The 19,485-nt window shown below is 58.5% G+C and overlaps 1 protein-coding gene across 2 annotated transcripts; it reads right to left on the bottom strand.

Moving 5' to 3' along the window:
- Positions 1–287: 287 nt before the first annotated feature.
- On the bottom strand, positions 288–15,339 carry EPHB4 (EPH receptor B4). Of its 2 annotated transcripts, none has more exons than XM_037814740.1 (17): positions 14,937–15,339; positions 12,292–12,362; positions 11,834–12,121; positions 10,759–11,155; positions 9,359–9,514; positions 8,802–9,134; positions 8,366–8,490; positions 7,812–7,977; positions 6,632–6,734; positions 6,383–6,447; positions 6,173–6,286; positions 5,829–6,076; positions 3,400–3,615; positions 2,926–3,075; positions 2,398–2,591; positions 2,088–2,243; positions 288–937 (listed from the first exon to the last, which is right to left on the bottom strand). In XM_037814740.1, the coding sequence occupies exons 1-17, from the start codon at positions 14,986–14,988 to the stop codon at positions 808–810; spliced, it is 2,964 nt and encodes a 987-aa protein (XP_037670668.1). In that variant the 5' UTR covers positions 14,989–15,339; the 3' UTR covers positions 288–807. The 2 variants fall into 2 exon arrangements, with proteins under 2 accessions (XP_037670668.1, XP_037670669.1); XM_037814741.1 differs by having other exon boundaries at positions 10,759–11,029.
- Between the last annotated feature and the right edge of the window lie 4,146 nt (positions 15,340–19,485).

Below are 19,485 nucleotides of genomic sequence, written 5' to 3'. Positions count from 1 at the left end.
AAGCACGGGTGTTGGCCTCTCACCACCACCTCATTGTCCCCTTCACCACCTCACCCCCCCATACCCCCCCACGGACACAGTTTGGGGGTACTTGGGGGACAGGTAAATGCCTGGGGGGCTGTGGCGAGACCAAGGCACGGTTCTGGAAACAGACACGATTGGGTCCCTGTTTCGACTCGGGCAGAGAGCAGCCCCAGCGAAACAGGTCCCCTGCGACACAAAAAGCCACGACAAGGACGGTAGAAAAACAAAACAAAAAATGGAAAAATAAGATCAAAAACAAAAAATAAAACTCAAAAACCTTCAATATGAAGGCAACAACAGATGGGGGGAGGGGCATTTACAAGGAAAAAAGTCGAGTTCGGTGGTGACAGCAGCAAGGTCGAGACATCGAAGTCCAATGACTTCGTCACTGGCCATGACGCCCCTTCCTGCCTCCCGACGTCGCCCCACTGCCGCGCTCGCGGGCGAGTGGCCCCCCTCTCTTTGGTCTGCATGGCCCGTAGGGTGAGGGGGAGCACCTGGGAGCCCTGACTGGGGATCAGAGGGCTGCTGCGGGGGTCCCCACCCAACCTCCCCTGGGGAAGTCGGGAGATTACGGGCGTTTCCTTTTTTCCTGGTCACACCCAATCCCGGGGGGAGGGCAGAACCCCCAAATCCAGTCTCTCCAAACTGCCGACACCCCAGCCCCAAGGGTTCAAAGTGCAATCCAGCGGGGCGCAGCGATGGGGCCTCCGCGAGTCCCCACCGACTCTGCCCCAGGACAAGGGGGCAGGGGCTGCGGCCCTGGGGTAGGTGACGGGCCGGTCAGTACTGCGGGGCTGCTCCTCCGCTCCCGCCTGGCGCTCCAGGCTTGGCCTGGGCCTTCATGTGCTGGACACTGGCCAGGATTTTCTTCTGGTGTCCCGCCAGGGTGACTCCAATTCGAAGCAGGTCCCTGTGTGTGGGGGGGACGGAGAGCGAGGTGAGGGCAGCCCCAGACACCCTGTCCCCGCCTCGGGACTGCCAGCCAATCAGGAAGGCCAACAGAAGAGGGGGGGGGGGGTGTGCAACGTCAACAGTTGCGGGGCAGATCCCGGAAGATTCAGCCGGCGCAGAACTTTTGCGCAGCCGCGGAAGGGGTGGGGCGGGGGCTACAAGGGGCGGGGCCGAAAGGCGGGAGGCGGGGGCTGCGGCCTGGAGGATCTGGAGTTTCAAAGTGAGGCTGGGGGAAGGGGCTGCAGATTGCTTTAGAGGGGGAAGGAGAAGCTCCAGGGGAGAATGGACCAAAAAACAGAAACAAAAACAAAAAACCCACGTGTTGTGTGCCCACCCCCCCAATCCTGCTGCCTGGAGAGTGTGATAAAGGAAAGCAGAGGTGGTAAATGGAGAACCTTGGTGAAGGAGCTGGCAGGAGGGTTCCCAGGCCCAGTGGGGGAGCCAGGCTCAGCTTGCCAGGGAGGCACCTCCAAGGACCCCTCTAGTTCCAGATTACTAGTCCTTCTATTTTTATTATTCCAACCTGGAGCTAGGAGAGACTCTAGCAGGGAAATGTAGAGGCAAGGCAGGAAGGAGGAGTACCAGAAAGAGGCAGACAAGAGAAAAACACTGTTTGGGAGATATCAGAATCATAAAGCCATTCAACTTGAAGGCTGGGAAGGAGCTCCAAAACCTAGTCCCATCTCCTTTTATGGGTGGGAAAAAGAGTTGTCACATTATTGTTAAACGCCGTTAACACGAGAACTGGGACTGGAATGTAGACAGTTGCACAAAGAGAGAGAGATACAGATTGCGAAGGCAGGGGAGGTAGTGAGATGGTCTGGGGCTGTGATGGAGGAGGAGAGGTGGGCTCACTGGCCCGGAACATTCTCTGGATTCTCAGCCCCAGCAGCTACTATTGTTTTGGGGGGCTCTCTATAGAACAACTCTTCCTGAGCTTTGCTCCAGGAGAACACAGTTGGCACCAAGGGACAGAGAAGGGAGGGGCAGAGTGCGGTCGCCGCTGACTTGGAGGGCCTGGCCCTGGGCTCTTTGCCCATTGTCCCCAGGGTCCCCTCGGGCTGCTCAGCTCTCACCACTGCCCACCTCAAGCTCCCAGGATGACTTACTCAGCAGAGATCTGGCTGACCAGCTCGAAGGAGCCAAATCCGGCGGCTGCAAAACTTTCTTCGTATCTTCCCATCTTGATGGCTCGGAGCCACTCCCCCACGGAGCCGAAAGCCGAGTAGTGAGGCTGCCGCTGATCCAGGAGCGGATGCGAGGCCCTGGCAGGAAGGATGGGAGGACACGCTGAGCACCCGGGTTGGACTGGGAACATGGGCCTAGCCTTGGGGTGATTGGGACAGAGACCATCCCACACCCCACTGCAAAGGGCAGGGGCAGAGTACGGGGAGGTGGGTCCGTTTCTGGGGTCCTCACCCGCCATTCTCCCTGGCCACGATTTTGAGGCTGGCTGGGTTCCGGATCATCTTGTCCAGGGCACTGACCACCTGGGGGAAGCGGGGCCGGGCATTCCGGTCCTTCTGCCAACAGTCCAGCATGAGCTGGTGCAGGGAGGTGGGGCAGTCTGGGGGCGGTGGCAGCCGGTAGTCCTGCTCGATGGCATTGATCACCTGGGATAGGGGAAGAAGCCCTGGGTAAAGACATCAGCGGACAACGAAGATGCCAGAGAGCAACCCTTCCCCCAGGACGGCACATCTGTGAGTCCTCCTGGCTGGGGCTGGATGTCCAGCAGCTCTTGGGTTACAGCCTGGATATGTAACTCCCCAACCTGGCCCCCCACTTCTGCTTCCTTCTGTGACCCAAACATGCCATATCCAACTCTTTGATACAAAGTCTTTGATACAAAGAGCGACCCTTCTTCCCGCCACCGTCAGCACCTCAGTGACCCATATCCCAGGTGAGAGAACATTCCAGAAAAGCTTGGGATGACCGCAGAACACTTACGTCCTGATTGCTCATATCCCAATACGGCCGTTCCCCGAAAGACATGACCTCCCACATCACAATCCCATAACTCCAGGCGTCGCTGGCAGATGTGAACTTCCGGAAGGCGATGGCCTCAGGGGCTGTCCATCGTATGGGAATCTTTCCTCCCTGCAGGAGGGGGAGGAAAAGGTGAGCTGTAGGCCTCACGGGACCCAGGCACACTGCACCACCATCTTACCCCAATAGCAATCCCCTCCCACCCCCAGGACCCCAACTCTCTGTTCTTTTCCCAGGCACCCTGCAGAGCTGTCCCCTAAGCTGACTGCACCCTCTGAGGTCTGCAGTCCTAAAGTTCCTTGGCTCCACCTCAGCCTGCTCCTCTGTCCTCTCCCTGGACCAGATCCGTCACTTCCCCGGCCCCCCATCTTTCCAGCCTTCCCTCCCCACCTGCCCTGGGAACCTCGTTCATACCCCTCCTGCCCCCAGCCTCACCAGAGAGCTTGTGTAGGTGGGATCAGAAGAGTTCTCCTCTAGGAAGCGCGAGAGGCCAAAGTCGGACACCTTGCAGACCAGGTTGCTGTTGACCAGGATGTTGCGGGCGGCCAGGTCGCGGTGGACGTAGCTCATCTCGGCCAGATACCGCATGCCCGAGGCAATGCCCCGCAGCATGCCCACCAGCTGGATGGCTGTGAACTGCCCATCGTTCAGCTGCAGGTGGGCGCAGGAAGACGGGAGGGGTTGGCGTGGCTCACTCACTGTCCCCGTCCTTCTACTTCCTGAGCCATCCGCCCCCTCCAGAACCACCTGACAGCTTATCTACCTACCTCCCAGGTACTCCTTCCTCCTCTTCCTCAGCCCTCGCTGTATTATTACAATGCATTGCTTATGCATGTTTCTGTTTCAAATATGCATCATGTCTTTGACTAGATGACAAATAATTTTTAAATTCTGTCTTCTAGTTAAACTGGCACAGTGCTTTATACCCAGGAAATACTCAACAAATGCTTTTTATCTACTGTGCTCCTTGTATTTGACAGCCAGATTTGTCCCCAGCTAGGTGTGTCGTCTGAGCTACCTGTGTGCAGGTGGAGATGGGCAGGTGCTGAGCCAGCCGTGATCTCGCTCAGCCCGCTTGGACCGACTGTGTGTGGTTTTGCAAGAGAGCACTGAGGAATTGGGTGGTTCGGTGCCACAGGGTCTAAAGCCCACCCTGGACATTTTTGTTCTCACCAGTTGAACCAACCAGATGGGACAGTTAACTAATCCCATCTTCTCAGTTCAGCCGGGTGCAGGGGACTCTGTAGCCTCCGTAGGGCCAGGGACACAGAGTTTGAACTTCAATTTCTTATCCATCCCCCAATCCTGCCCGTACCCCAGACCTCACTCTCAGGTCGTCCTATCCTGGAAACACCCAGCAGCTCGGCCAGAGACCTGAGGCCCCCGTCACTCCGTCCCTCACCCACCACTTACAGTCCACCAGCAAGTTCTGCTGGCTCTGGTTCAGAAACAACATGCCTCCCAAAATGCAAAGTGCTGCTTTGCACCCCCGCTGCCGGATTGACAGCAGCCATCTCCCACTGGCCTCCCTGCTTCTGCTCCTGCTCCCAGCATGTGGCCATCTGGAAAATCATCTCACCCTCTGGCTTGAATTCCTCCCCTCCAGTGGCTTCTCACCTATCTCATAAAATCTCAATTCCTGCCCGAGGCCCCGAGGCCACGAGGCCCCAAGGCCTGGCGTGACCCAGCCACCACTGGCCTCGTGATCTGTCTGCTCGCTGGGCTTGGGTGCAGCGGCCTGTTTGCCAAACATGCACAGCCTCTTCCCACTCTGGGTCCCTCCTCTCTGTCCCAAATGCACTGTCCTCCGATCTTCTCATGGCTGGCTCTTTCTCAGCCACCCAGATGTCATTGCTTCTATACTAGATGCCCCTCCTCTGTCCTGCAGCTGGATCTGCACATGGTATTAATATAACAAAGCACAGATCTCTTGGTCTGCCAGGGAGGAACTGGCTGGCATCACACTAATCCAGGGGCCTGTCCCCGCCTCATTCCCGGTGCCAGCCAACCAGTCTGGGTCTCCTGGTGGGAAGCAGAGAGAAGGCCAGGCATCCCCTGCTGCAGTCCAGCCACAAAGGTGTAATTCTGAGCTTATCAAAACATTAGAATGTTCTAGAAGGTGGGACATTCAAGAGGATAGCTGGCCCACAGAACGTTCTGGATTTGAAATGGCTCAGAAGTAATGTCTGGCCCTGAATTAGATCCTGGTTTGGGTAAACCAGCAATAAAGAACATCTGGGGGTACTTGGGGGAAATTTGAATATCGACAGGGTATTCGACGACATTAAGGAATCAGAGTAATTTTGTTGAGTGCAACGATGACACTTTCCTATGGAAGAAAGTGTTTTCACTTTTTAAAAACGATGCATAACAATAGTTAAAATAATAAAGTTCAGTAAAACCTGCTAAAGAAAGTGACAAGAATAGAATAAGCTCTTTTCCCTACCTTATCCCCAGCCACCTTTCTATCATCCTGTTGTTTCTTCCACATCTGCAATTATCTGTTTACTTTTCTAAAAAGTCTTTCTATTTACTTTTTCACTGTCCAGCTTTCCCATTAGCCCATCAGCTCTGAGAGCAGAGACCTCGTCGGCCTGGCTCGGGGCGTCTCCCCAGTGCCGAGAACAGTGGCTGGTGCACGGAAGGCACCCGGCAAAGATTTAGCAAAAGAGCTAACGACGACCCTCGACATCCTGGATCTGACCCAGTTCCAGGGACTCAGCCCTTCCCAAAGGGAAAACGAGGGGCAGAGGAGCAGAGCCCGGCAGGAGAAGGCTGGAGCGGGGCTGGCTGCCTCTGTGCCGGGCTCTGAGCCCTGGTGGCCGCTGCTCCTCGGCCGCTTGGGCGCTGGGGTGGGGACTCACCCGCAGGAAGGAGTCCAGGGCACCGTTCTCCATGAACTCGGTGAGGATCATGACGGGGACACTGTTGGTGACGACACCCTCGAGGCGGATGATGTTGGGGTGCTCGAACTGGCCCATGATGGACGCCTCACTCAGGAACTCGCGTCTCTGCCGCTCGGTGTAACCGCCCTTCAGGGTCTTGATGGCCACGCAGCCCTCCTTCTTGCCCGGCGCCTTGAGCCGCCCCCGGCACACCTCACCAAACTCACCTTGGGGAAGGACGCTGCGGTCGGCTCTCTTCCCGGCCTGGCCGTGCCCTGCCCGCCTACCCTCGCCACCCCCTGCCCGGGCCCCTCTCCTCTTACCTGCGCCGATCACCTCTTCGATCTTGACGTAGGAGACGTCGATTTCTTTGGCAAATTCCCTCACAGCCTCATTAGGGTCTTCGTAAGTGAAGGGGTCGATATAGACCTTTGTACCTGGGGAACCAGGCAGAGATCTTTTAGCAAAGAAGCCGCTTCCCGCTGGACTCTGACGCCCCGAGTCTTGGCTCCCCAGCCTGGCTGCCTACCCACCATGCCCGATGAGATACTGTCCGTGCTTGTCCGAGTACTCGGCTTCTCGCCCACTGCTCTGCTTCCTGTGGCCAACGAGAAAGGAGCGAAAGGTAAGCTGAGTCATGCATCGCCATTCCCCAAGGGGCAGGCCAGGAAGGGAGGGATTGGAGTCCCAGTGCAAATGGGCTCGTGACCTTCCGAGGATGTCTGGCCCCGGAGCGGCAGGGCAGGGGGCATCTCCCTGACTCCAGGTGCCATGGCCCTCACCTGAGGCAGAGAACGGCGATGACGACCACCACCAGGACCAGTACCACACCCACGACCGCCGTGCCTGCGATCAGGGCCAGCTGCTCCCGCCAACTCTCGTGTTCTGGGGGAGACAAAGCCGGGGATGTGGGGGAACCCAACAGCCCCTCGAAGGCCCCAGCTCCGAGCTGTGGGTCCCTTGACAACGGTCTCCAGCACAGTTGTGACGGATTCGGGAGAGAGGACACGGGCAAGGCTGGGTCAGGGAGCCCCAGTGGTTTTCAGACTCTTTTCTCCAGGCTCGTGGCTCCTTCCAAAGTCCCTCAGGGCAAGGGAGGAAGTTTCCCAACCTTGTTGCCACCAGAGCAGTTTTTTTGGTTTTGTTAGAAATACTGGTGTCCACAAAAAGTTCCATTTGAGCGAAAGGTTCCAAAGGTCAAATGTTACAAGGTTTATAACCACAAAGTGTAGACAACTCAAAGATCCGTCAGCTCATGAATGGATAAACAAAAGCAGTCTCTCCATGCAATGGAAAATTATTCAGCCGTAAAAAGAGTGAAGTTCTAACCCATACTGCAGCCTTGAAAACCTGATGCTAAGTGAAGGAAGGCAGACACAAAAGGCCCCGTATTGTATGATTCTATTTCTAGGAAATGTCCAGAATAGACAAATCCATAGAGACAGAAAGTAGATTATAGTTGCCTAAGGCCTGGGGACGAAGGCTAAGGGGGTGCAGGGTTTCTTTGTGGGGTGCTGAAAAGGTTCTGAAATCGATTGTGATGATGGTTGCACAACTCTGAGACTTTACTAAAAGCCAGTGATTGTACATTTTAAATTGTATCAAGTGAATTATGTCTCAATAAAGCTGTTCATTTTTTTTTTCTTACAGGTTTAGAAAGCCATTGGCCCAGCACATTACAAGTGAACATGTGTCTGTAAGACAGACTTGGCCATATTCCCTCTTATTGGATGCGGGAGCTGGGGGTCAGAAGGTCAGGTTTTGGCTGCAGGCCCCACAGCTGTAAGCAGCGGAGCAGACTTCCCACCCGGCGGTCGGTCTCTCCGTCCCCTGCCTTCTTCGCTAGGACATGCTGCCCCGTGGTTGTGGCATGTGACTTGGGGGAACTTGCAGGGGCAGAGGTGACCACCTTCCCCGCTGTGGCAGGCTGCACCCCCACCCCCACCCTGCTCCCTGGCTCACCATCCCGCTGCGTCTGGCTGTGGTGCTCCTGGCCGAAGGGTCCGTAGCCAGCCTCGGAGCGTGCCCGCACCTGGACCAGGTAGCTGGCTCCCCGCTTCAGCCCCTGCAGCTCTGCCCGGTTTTCCGAGGTCTTCAGGAAGCGCACGCTGCTGGGGCCCTCCGCGCCCTGTCCAGAAGGAGGAGGGGGCTGGCCGTGAGCCAGGGCTCCCCGTTTCTGCTGCTTGCCCCACCTGGCCCTCTCTCCCTGCTCACCAGCACCTCAGCCCTGCTGGGTCACAGCGAGCCTTTGTGCTTATTTACGCCCGGTGCTGGGTGCTCCCATCCATTATGTCATTCGGTCCTTGTAGCAACCCTGCATGTGGGTGCTGTTCTCGGAACTGTTTTACAGGTGGGGATCCCGAGGCTCAGAGAGACCAAGGGGCTTGCCCTAGGTCACACAGCCATTGGTGGCAGAGCTGGAGTTCAGCCGCTTCCCTGATGCCGGGGTTCAGACACCCCGACCCCTGGCCCACTGTCCATTCCCACCGCCAGGGTGAGCCGGAGCCTTGTCTCACCTTCTCGTAGTACTTGACCTCATAGTCCAGCACGGCCCCACCAGGCGCCCGGGGAACAGCCCAGGCCAGGCTCAAGCTGCTGGGTGACGACCGCGTCACCCGGATATCGGACACAGGCGGGGGCACTGGGAGAGATGGAGAGACATGGGGGCCCGTCCTCGTGGCAGGGCTTTCCCTGACTTCTCCAAGTGTTGCCCTGCTCAGTGCACTTGTCTCAGTCCCCCCCGCAGTTTCAATTATTCTGACTCCTCTGCCTCCAGGCCGCTCAGGGAGCCTGCCCCATCCTTGGCTCTCCAGCCGGCCTCTGCTTCTTTTTTATTCTTTCTTTCTGCCCCCAATCCCAACCCTGGTCCCCTACCTTTTGCCTTCGGGCCTTTAGCCTGCACACATCCCTCCCTGACCCCACCCCTGGCCAGCTCCCAGCTCCCGGACTCACCCTCACGGTCGGTGGTGACATTGACGGGCTCGAAGGGCGCCGGCCCCGTTGCCAGGGAGGACACCCCGTTCAAGGCAGTGACCTCGAAGGTATAGGTGAAGTCGGGGCGCAGCCCACGGATCATCACCCAGGGCTCGACCAGGTCCCGGGGGCCAGGGTCGAAGGTCAGGTCGCCCCCGCAGGGCGTGCAGGGACCCCCAGGGCGGCACTCGCGGCAGCGCAGGGTGTAGGTGAGGTCCTCCCGGCCGCCGGACTCCAGGGGGGCACTCCACTCCAGGCGCAGGGAGGAGCCGTTCAGACGGGAGACGACGCTTCGGGGTGCAGAGGGCGGGGCTGCGAGAGACGGGGCACAGACAAGGGGCTGATGACGGGTGGGCAGCGGGCGGGAAATGGATGGCCACTCTGACAGCGGTCTGGCAGGCAGCCTGCTCCACGGCTTCTCCGCACTGGGGACCGGCACGCCAGGGGCCAGAGGGAGGTGGGGGCGAAGGTGGGAGGTCGGGGCCCACCCCAGGGGTCTGAGCCTTCTCCCTGATAAACTGCACAGGGTCACTTACTGGTGCAGGGAGCACCCCGGGGGTCCGTGCGGGCCCGGAAGTACCCGATGCGGCACTGGCAGACGGACGAGCCGATGGCATTGGAGTGGCTGTTGGCCGGGCATGGCTGGCAGGACCCCTCCCCTGGCAGGGGCTTGAAGGTGCCCTGGGCACAGGCTGAGAGACAGAGAGAGAGAGGTTTGTCAGAACCACACAGCCTTCCTCTCCCGTGCACAGGGATCATTCTCAAGGACTGAACACGTGTTAGGGTCACAAAACAAGTCTTGATAAATTTGAAAAGACTGAAAGCATCCCAAGTATCTTCTCCGACCACAATGGAATGAAGCTAGAAATCAAGGACAGACGAACTGGAAAGTTCACAAATGCATGCAACTAAACAATATACTCTTAGACAAGCAAAGGGTCAAAGAAGAAATCAGAAGGGAAACAAAACCACGAAGCTCTGCTCCCCAGGAGAGCCGGCTGCTCTGCAGTTTGTCCACAGTTCTCAGCGGGGAGAAGGGAGCGGGGGGTACAAAAACCTCCTGTCCAGGAGCAAAAGGAGACCCTCCCTCTGGAGCAGGGATCTCCATCTCTTTTTCATCCCCTTGCAGTCTGGTGAAGCCTCCGGATCCCCACTCGGAATGGCTTTAAACACACACAACAAAATACACGGGATCGCAAAGGAAACCAATTGTGTTGAAATGAAATGATCAAAACGTCACAAAAACGAGTTTGTCTCAGGGAAGATTGTGGTTCTTTCGTAACAAGACAGAGCTGCAGGCCCAACAGCACTGCAATAGTGACTCAGGGTGAGCAAAAACAGTATTTCGAGATTCTTGCAGCACCTGTAAGGGGATCAGAAAGTGTCACTGGTTTATACGGCACCAAAGGCTCGGATCCTGCTAGGACCCCAGGCTCTGTGGCCACATCCCATAAAGAAGGCATGGCCAAGTTGCAGGTGGAGATTAGTGAAAATAAAGTCATTTTGTCCTCTACCACAGTTCACAGATCTTCTAAATTCTATCTGCAAAACTCAGGGCAAGAACCCCTGCTCTAGTAAGAATTTAGCATCAGGAAACTGGAAGAAACCCACAACAAACAGGAATTAAGGCCATGATGCCTTTGTCCTCTGAGCCCAACAAAGTACCAATCATCCCACCTGCAGGGACAGTCCTACATCCCCAGCCAGCCTCGCCTGCCCAGAAAGAAGAGGAGTTAGAAATGATTGGGGGAAGATTCTGGAAGCAGGGAAAAGCTCAGCACCATGGCAGTCACTCTGAAAACAGGCCTTCCAGCAGCTGAGTGCCCAGGAAAGCAAAGGATGGACAAATGGAAAATTCAGAGTGGGCCTGGAGGGGTCCGAGGGCAGGGTCCGGAACCCTGCCCCAAGGACATGTGGCGGGGGCACCAGCCCTCACCTCGGCACCTGGTGTTCCCCTCGACGGCCTCGAAGCCCGGAGCACAGCTGCAGCCGGTGACGGGCTGCTCGGCCCACTGGCCGTCCTCCCGGCAGTAGAGGCTGGAGCTGGGGCCGGGTGCGGGGACGGCATCAGCCACGCAGCTCCCGGCCACGGGAACCACCAGCTCGCGAGGCACGGTCTCCGGGAAGCGGGTCAGGTTCACGGTCAGCTGGGCGCACTTCTTGTAGAAGAGGTGCAGGGACAGCAGGGCCATGCAGGCGCCCTGGTCCTGGAAGGCCAGGTAGAAGCCGGCCTTGGTGAGCGGGCCCAGGCGCAGCGTCTTGACGTTCACCTTCCCTGTGGCCTCGGCCCCCGGGCGTTTTCGCGTCAGGTGCTCGGCAGCCACTGTGTCCACCTGCCGGGTTGGGGAAGACACTCACGGCTGCCGCCCTCCGCTCTTCTGCTTCTCAGCTCCCCCTCTCCCTGACCTCCTTAGCTCTTGTTCTGGAACCTTCTCTCCACCTTCCCCAACATGCACTCTCCTGCAGGTCCCGTTACTACTTGCTGAGCTCCTAGGATGTGCCCAGCCTCTGTGCTGCGCTCCCTTTCCTGCTCATTCACTCGTTCCACCAACATTTATCGGCACCTGCTCTCAGTGCCAAGGAAACGGAGATGAACGGAATGCAGGTAAACTATAAAACATGAGGAGGGCTAGAACAGGCTTATGGACAGAGGGGCGTAAAAGACAAGGAGAGGGGTAGAAATGGCAGAGAGAAGGCGTCCTGGGGCAAGGCTGCAAAAGGGTGAGGTGCAGTCAGGGAACAGAAAGGTGGCACGGCTGGAGCTCAGTGGGGCACAGCAGCCGAGATGGTGGCAAAGCGGCTGAGGCCCGGCCTCCTGGAAGTGCCAGGCCAGGCAGCGGGGCCGTTTCTGCTGCCCCACCCAGCAGACCCCTTCTGCGCCCCCAGCTTCAGCTTCCTGCCCCCCAGCCCCCACTTCTCCCTGCCAGAGGCCTGGGAAGCTCACCACTTGCCCTCCAGACCACAGGCCTGGCCCTGAGCCCCCACTTTGGCTGTGGCCCTGGCCCGGGTACCTTGATGTAGGGGTTCTCCATCCAGGGCGGCGTGACGGCCGTGGCAGTGTCGGCATCGCTTTCGTAATAGAAGACGGTGAAGGTCTCCTTGCAGGAGCGGCCGGCCCGGGGCAGGGAGAGGCACTCGAGCATAGTGAAGCGCAGCGTGGCATAGACGTGGACGGCGCCGCGCCGTGGCACCCAGCCCGTGCGCAGCCAGTGGGCCAGGCCTGGGGCCCGCTGCACGTCGCATACTTCATAGGTGCGGACGCTATGCTGCTCCTCGTCCAGGCCGCTCAGCTCCTCCCACTGCCGAGGGGAGAGGGGGTGAGCCTGGGGGCTGCTGGGGCGAGGGGGGCACCAGATGGGGGCCTCGGAGGAGTTGCTGCCCCCCGAGGTGGGGAGGTCTGGGAAGCCAGAGGGGCAGATGCCCTCCCTCCCTCCTCCTCCCTCATTTCCCCCAGAGCCCCAGGTCCTACCTGCCCCTCCACCTGGGGAAACGTCACCCACTTCAGGTCAGCAGTTTCCAATTTTGTGTTCAATAGGGTCTCTAAGACAGACAGACAGACAGACAGACAAAGTCAGCATTTGGCCCCTGGGACCTGAGGTGCATGGGAGAGGAGTCAGGTGGCAGGAGAGACGGGGAAGGCAGCAAGCCCTGCCCTCTGGGTTCTCCCGTTGTGCCAACCCCACCCCTAACAGCTGGCAGGCACCCCGCTGCCCACTCACGCATCTCCCAGACCTGGGGCTCCATGAACTGGTGGGCGTGGGAGGAGGGAGACGCGACGGTTGGGAGCGGAGCAGGCAAGGGTTAAAATTCAAGCCCTGACCTGGCCCTGACCCTTTGGTGGGCAAAGGGCTGCAGGCCTGGGGGGGGCACCCCTCCTGATTGGGCCCTCTCCCAGCGAGCTGCTCCCACCCCCGACTCCTGCTCCTCTTCCAAGTGCCCACCCCCTTCTCAGCCCCTGCTCTCCCCCGCGGTGGTGCCCTGCGCCCCAGGCTCAGCCCTGACCACCACCCAGCCGCCTCCGCGCCCCCCACCCGTGTGCGGTCCTGGGCAAGGAGGGAGGAAGTGCTGCAGGCTGGGACGCCTGGGTTCCCGCCTGGGCACCTGCTGGGGCCTCACATCTGGATTTGGTTCCGGGAATGAAAAGGGGAGATTTTAGGGGTGTTGCAGGAGGGGGGGTGGTGAACACACCTGGCTCAGCTCCGGTGCCCGGAGGGGAGGGGACGGGGCGCCGGCGGAAGGAGGGGTTACGAGAAACTGCAGGGCCCCTGGTGGTGGACGGCACGGGAATCCCCTGGGAGGCCAGGACAATGTGGGGGGCAGGCGGCCGGCTCCGGGAGGCGTGGGGAGGGGGCCCCCCAGGGGAGCCGACAGCACACCTGGGACCTGGACACCCTCCCCTCCTCTCCCCCCTCCCTGCCATGGGTGCTGCAGCAGAGAAGGGGAGGTGGGCTGGCAGTGGCGGCCCCCTCCCCAGGACCAAGCGATGCCCAGGGGCAAGGGGTCAGTCTGGCAAACTCCGCAGGCCCGAGGTCAGGCCCAGAGCCCCCATGGGTGGCGGGAGACAGCCCAGCACGCTGGGGACAGGATGCCCGGGACCTGGGAAGGGGGTGGGTAGAGGCTGCCGTCCCCACCCTCCATTGTTCCAGCCAGGATGGTGTTTTCCTGTCTCTTATCTCCACGCTGTCTGTTTCGGGGCTGTCTCTGAGCACCTCACTTTCTCTCACCCTATCTAGGTCAGTCGCGCCGGCGGCAAGCTCTCTGTGAACTGTCAGGTCCTTCTCGTTCCTCCTGTCCCTCTTTCCCGCTCTCCAACTGTCCGTCCATCTCCACTTCTCTTCCCGACCCTCCCTGTCACTCTCCCACCTTCCTTGGGGCACCCAACCTTGCGTAGCCCTTTTCCAAGCCTCAGTCTCCTCATCTGTGCAATGGGGCCATAACAACCCCTCCCGCCCTTGGGTCCTGGGAGCCGGGAAAAGAATATTTGTCAAGTGCTTAGCAGAGGCCTGGCGCTCGCAGAGCCTCAGGTGACAGGAATCGGGGCTAAGTCTCCTTTCCCCTCTCTGCTTCTTTCTTTTCCTCTCCTGGTTCTTCCCCTTCTCCTTTCTCCAGGCCGGTGAGAGGCCCTGAAACCCCCCACCCCCCATCCCGGGCCCAGCCTTTGATCCCCAGCCCAGGAAACTGCTGCCCAGCCTGGGGGAGACAGGCTTTCCAGCTGCCTTTGATTCCCACCCGTCAGCAGCCCCCCATGGTCCACTCCCTAGAGACCCTTTTGATTCCCGGCAGTGAATGGGGGCAGGGAGGCAGCTCAGCTCAATGAGAGAAGATTAGAGAGGTAGCCGAGGGGCCTACAGGCCTCTTGGCCCCCCCACCCTGCTAGGGGACCAGGAGGGGAGAGGGACGCACGCATGCAGAAACATTGGGGGAATACAGAAAAAGTACAAATCCAGAGAGACCAGGAGGTAGGAGCTGGGCTGAGTGGGGACAACACGGGAGGCTGTTTTAGGGTTGGGGAAAAGCCAGCTTCTCCAGCCCGGGGTCCAGGTGGCATTTAAAGGGCTGGGGTGCAACCTGGGGAAACCCAGGGAGAGGGCAGCTCTGCAGCCAGGGCTTTGAGGGAAATATGGGGGTTTGGGGTGTGAGTGAAGAGGACTGGGGAAGATCAAGGGGTGAAGGCTAAGGAACTGGGGATGGGGCCATTTCCCCACCTAGCTTGAAGGTCTGCAGGAACCCGCAGTTTTTCCTCCCGAAAAGTTTGCTCACTTTGGCGGGAGGTAGGAAGTGGGATAGAAACTTGGGGCAGAATCTTGAAGACTGGGGTGGTGGGGGGAAGGAAAGGCTTCCAAGGACGTTAGGAGCCCGGGGTGAGAGTGTGGGGAGCCGGGGTAGGGGAAGGTCCCGGGACGGAGCCCCAATCCATCTCCTTCCCAAACAAAAGAAAACTCCGCTCCCCCGCTGGGCCGCCGCCTCCCCGCCCCCTCCCGACCTGGCACCGCTGGTCAGAAGTGTTTGGGATTGGGGTGCGGTTGTAGGGGTAGACAGAGGTCAGCCCCTCCACTATGAAGCCAGCTTTGAGGGGGGTGCCAGGAGTCTCGGGGTGCCCTCGAGCAAACTCACCTTCCAAAGCGGCGGCGAGCGAAGCCCAGCACAGCAGCGCCCGCAGCTCCATGGCGCCGCCTCGCTCCGGTTGGATCCGATCCGAGTTTGGGGGGCGCTAGCCCCCCCAAGTCTGAACACCCTCCTCCCCCCACTCCTGAGCGGGTCGGACGCCGGCTTTCCGCGCGGGACTCCCTCCCTGTCGGGCCCTCAGCGCGCGGCCATGCGGGGCACGGGCGCCCAGGTGTGGCCCCGCGTCTCAGCCGCGCGGGCAGGAGCCGTCGGTGCCCGGGCCGCGCCGGGCGGGCGCAGAGCCAGACGTGGCTGGAGTCGGGGGTCCCTCCGGAGCCTGGGGGGCCCGCCCCGGCCGCCCGCGGTCTCCCTCCCCCCCTTTCCCTGGAGTCGCCTTCTCGCGCGGCGGGGCCGAGTGCGCTGCGCGCCGGCGGGGAGGGTGGGAGCCCGAGCGGGGCCGGCGGCGGGAGGGAGGGAGACTGCGGCGCGGGGCCGGGCGGGCCGGGCCGGGGTGGGCCGGGCTGGGACGGGGCCGGGCGGTGCCGGGGCCGGGAGGGAGGGGCGCGGAGGGGGGCCCGCCCCGGCCCGGGCTGGCCGAGGGGGCCCGGGCGCGCTGATTGGAGCGCGCGCTGCTGAATAATTCATGAGGCAAGCGGAGCGGGGCGCCGAGCGGAGCAGGTCGGGAAGTTGGGAGAAAGTTTGGGGAAGGGGAAGGGGGAGGGGCGGCGGGCGCGGAGCCCGGGGACCGCCCCGACGCGCACGGTGGCCGTGCGCCCTGCGGGACAGCGCGTGGCGGGGCCGGGGCCCGGGGACCCCCCTGGGGCAGGTCCGCGCCCGGCGGAGACCCGGAGCCGAGAAACTCATGCAGCCACGCGGAGGGCCGCGCGCGCGGCGCCGAAGTGTGCAGCACACACACACACACACAAAGCCCGCTCTGATGTTCTGCGGACTTCAGATTCCACTCGAGGATTCGCCTACCCGCTGGTTGGCGCCGGGGACTGTTTGGGGGCAAAGGGGAGGGGAAAGGGCGAGCAGCTTTTGAGGATGGAGAGCTGCCCGTCGGGCCCCGAGGCGGTGAGCCCAGATTAGCTGTAACCCGGCAGCGACGTTCACACAGTCACTCAACAAACAGGACGTCTGGGGCCCTACCGTGCGCGCCGCCCAGCGCCGTAGAAGCCGGGGAGGGAGTGAGGCAACTGGGTTGAGGCGGGGAGGAGTGTAGAAAACTCGAGAGACCGAGAGTAAATAACAGAGGGTGATGGGTCGGCTGGACCTCCAAATCACCTCCCTCACTCTCACTCTCTCTTGGGGGGGGCGGAGAGACGCCCCCGCTACCCGCAGCCCTGACCCCTTGGTGGGGGGTGTGGGGGGACGTCGCTGTGGCTGCTGCTGCTACTGTCCTTCCTGAGGCTGTTTCCTGTCTGGCTCCTGGGGGCCCTCGGGATGGCTGGGAGGGGCCCTTCCTCTCCTTGCCAACCCCCCCATCCCATCAGCTAGCGGGGAGGGTCCAGGAAAGCAGAGCTCCTCCCACCCCACCTCCCTTCTAATCAGGGTACCCAGAGTGTGGGGCGTGGGGTGGATGGGGGTGTCACAGGAGTCAGCCTGTGGGAGAGCTGGAAGGAAAGGGCTTAGAAAGTAATTACGGAGAAGGAGAACCGAGTCTGGAGGAGCTGAGGAGCTGAGAGGAGAGGGAAAGAGGAGTCTGGAAAAGCCTGGGGGGCTGCCAAGCGCCTCTGAGCCCCTAGAGAAGACAACCAGACCTTCAGTGACCTCTTGTCCCAGCGCACTTATCTTCCTGCCACCAGAGGTGCTCCCGGCACCCCTGCCCTTCCTCGTTGCCCTGCCTGGGTCCTGCTCCGGGGTGGGGGGTCACCGAGGGCAGGAAACAGCCGGCTTTGCTGGAGCCAGGCAGACCAGGCGGGGAGCTGGGAATCCCCTCCTCCCTCCTCCCCTAACCACCCCCTGTGAGCCTGGTCTCCCCTTCTCTTGATCAGCCTCTCCCTCCAGGCCCTCCAACCCTGTCCCCCACCCCCCACCCCAGCCTCCTGCACCCAGATTTTCTAGCCTCTGAAATCTGTGTCTTCTGTCTCTTTCCGGGCTCTCCTCTCCAGGTCCTTGATCTCTTGAATGTTCTCATTCAGTGGGGGATGCAGTTCATCCTTATGGGGGAGGGGGCCTGGAGAGGGGGGAATAAGACCTGGGTGGTGGAGAGACATGAGGCAGGGGGAGTGAGGGGCTGATGAGTCCTAGGCGTGAGGAGGGGTGAGGAGGGGTCAGCACTGGACGAGAAGAGCTGCACATTTGAACCCAGATTTGAATGCCTGGGGCCAGGCCCCCTCAGGCAGGGGGAAGAGAAGGCACTAGTATAGAGAACACCCCGTCTGTCCCATGGCCTGGGGTCACCAGCCCACCCTCCAGCTTGTAGTCCAGTTCCTGCTACCTCACTGGTACCAAGACAAGCATCCTGAAACCTTTAATGAGCATCTACTATGTGCTCCACCATCACTGTGCTAGTTTTCAAGATTTGTAAAACATGGCTCCTGGTCTCGAAGATCTTATAATCTGATGGAAACCCTATTATTTCCCTTTTCCATGGAGATGATACCTGAGATTTTCATTCCAACCCTCAGGAATCACCCTGGATCCATCGTCCGGGTGTGAGGTCATTACCTCCACCCTCAGACCACACAGGACCAATTCCCAGGCAGGCAGATGCAGTGGGTACAAATTAGACTGGTGAGCATCCCTGACCCTCTCTATGAATCTTGGGACCATCCTTTTCTTCATCATGAGAGCACTTGACTGTCACTGCACCCCAAATGCACCCCTGCCCATGAGCTATATGATACCATGTCACCCTTCCATCCAGGACTTGTTGGAGCATTTCCCAACAGCCAGTGTTTTGGGTTTTTTGAGTGGGATTTTATTTTTGCTATTCAGTTTGTTGCAATCGTTTTGCACGGTCTTGTAGTTGGGACTTTTCCTATATGTAACAAACAACAAACAACCGATCGTCTCTTTTCACCTTATGTTAAAGAAATTATCAGTCCTCTTGCCACATCCCAGCCTCCTCTCGTCTGGCTCACCTAATCGCGTCAGGTCCCGAGTTAGGTTTACCTCCAAGCTCATGAAGTGTAAGCTTCAGCTTCCATATCCCTAGTGAGGGAGAGCCATCAATTTAGTGTTTAGCATGTAACCAGTTTTGGTTTACAGGACTAGTATACTTGAAATGGCCTGAACTCTTGTAGCTTTTACATGAAAGGGACAGATAGGAGTTTTGACATTACCAATGTCAAAGAAATTTTATTGACTCTCAATAATAAAAGAGAATAATTCAATCAGCCATGATAGAGGAAAGATGGAGATAGAGAATAGAAAAGAATATTATAGAATTGTTAGCATATGAAGAGGTGATCAAAGAGTATATGGCTAAGAAAACATAGGAAATCTTTTAGAGGTGTGTTGGGCAGTCAGTTACTACCATTAGCTTATTTTTGTGGATTTTGTAATATTTATGATATCTGTCAGCTTTTAAACATTTGCAACCAGTTGTGATTTATTAATCTAAATAAACATTAACTTTGGTACCTAATCTTACACTCATCATTTCCCATTTCCTTAAAGAGAGTTCCTCAAATTGTATCAACTTTAGGACTCATGAAACCTGAATCCACCCCTGGTCTGATTACCACAAACCTTCCTGAACTCATATACAAAGCTGTACTCAAGACTTCATTAATTCCTTAGAGTGATTGCATATTTACTTGTATGCAGCTCTAAGTTTCATGAAAGCAGGCACAACATATGTTTTGTTCACTGCTGTAAGTCCAGGGCAGGCCTGGCCCATAGTAAGTGCTCAATAAATAGTTGACTACTTATTTTTTTGTTGACTAGTCATTCTTTAATTTATTCAGCAATCACTTTTTGACAGCCTAGGGGTAGGAATGGTCTTGAACCTCAGCAGACCCCAAAGGCTGAGTGCTGAGTCTAAGCAGAGCACACAGAGTAGCCGGTGGGATCACAGAAGAGGCCCACCCAAACCAGCCTGGGGATTCACAAGAGCTTTCTGTAGAAGGTGCCACTGAGTGGGTCCCTGAGTGGATAGACAGGAAAGGGCTTTAAATGCAGAAGGGGCAGCAAATATAAAATCACAGAGATGGCAGGGATGTCCCATCCTGAGCACCACCAGAGTACATGACACCAGAGAGTAGAGTGCTCGACAAGTGACAGTGGATGGGCTGGACAGCAAGGGCCAGCCTTGGTCATTGCAGGACGCTTCCAGGACACTGGGCTTGTCCTGGATGCCTTAGGGGCCAACCAAAAGGCTTTAGGCAAAGAAGGGACATCATATTTGTATAGAAATTCCCCACTGGTACGACTTTGGAGAATGGATTGAAACCAGTTGCAGTTATCCAAATGACAACGAGGGCTCGCAAAGCAGGGGTGTATATGTGTGTGTGTGGGTGTGGAAGCGGGGAGAAGAGTCAAGAGAGGTTAAGGAGTGACAGTAGGGGTGGGCTTTGGTATTGGAGTCTGGCTGTGGGGATGAGAAAGACGG

Source organism: Choloepus didactylus, chromosome 21, assembly GCF_015220235.1.
Source record: "Choloepus didactylus isolate mChoDid1 chromosome 21, mChoDid1.pri, whole genome shotgun sequence".
NCBI classification, from domain to species: domain Eukaryota; kingdom Metazoa; phylum Chordata; class Mammalia; order Pilosa; family Megalonychidae; genus Choloepus; species Choloepus didactylus.
The sequence above is the reverse complement of the archived record's forward strand: the minus strand, read 5'-3'. Positions and strand labels throughout refer to the sequence as shown.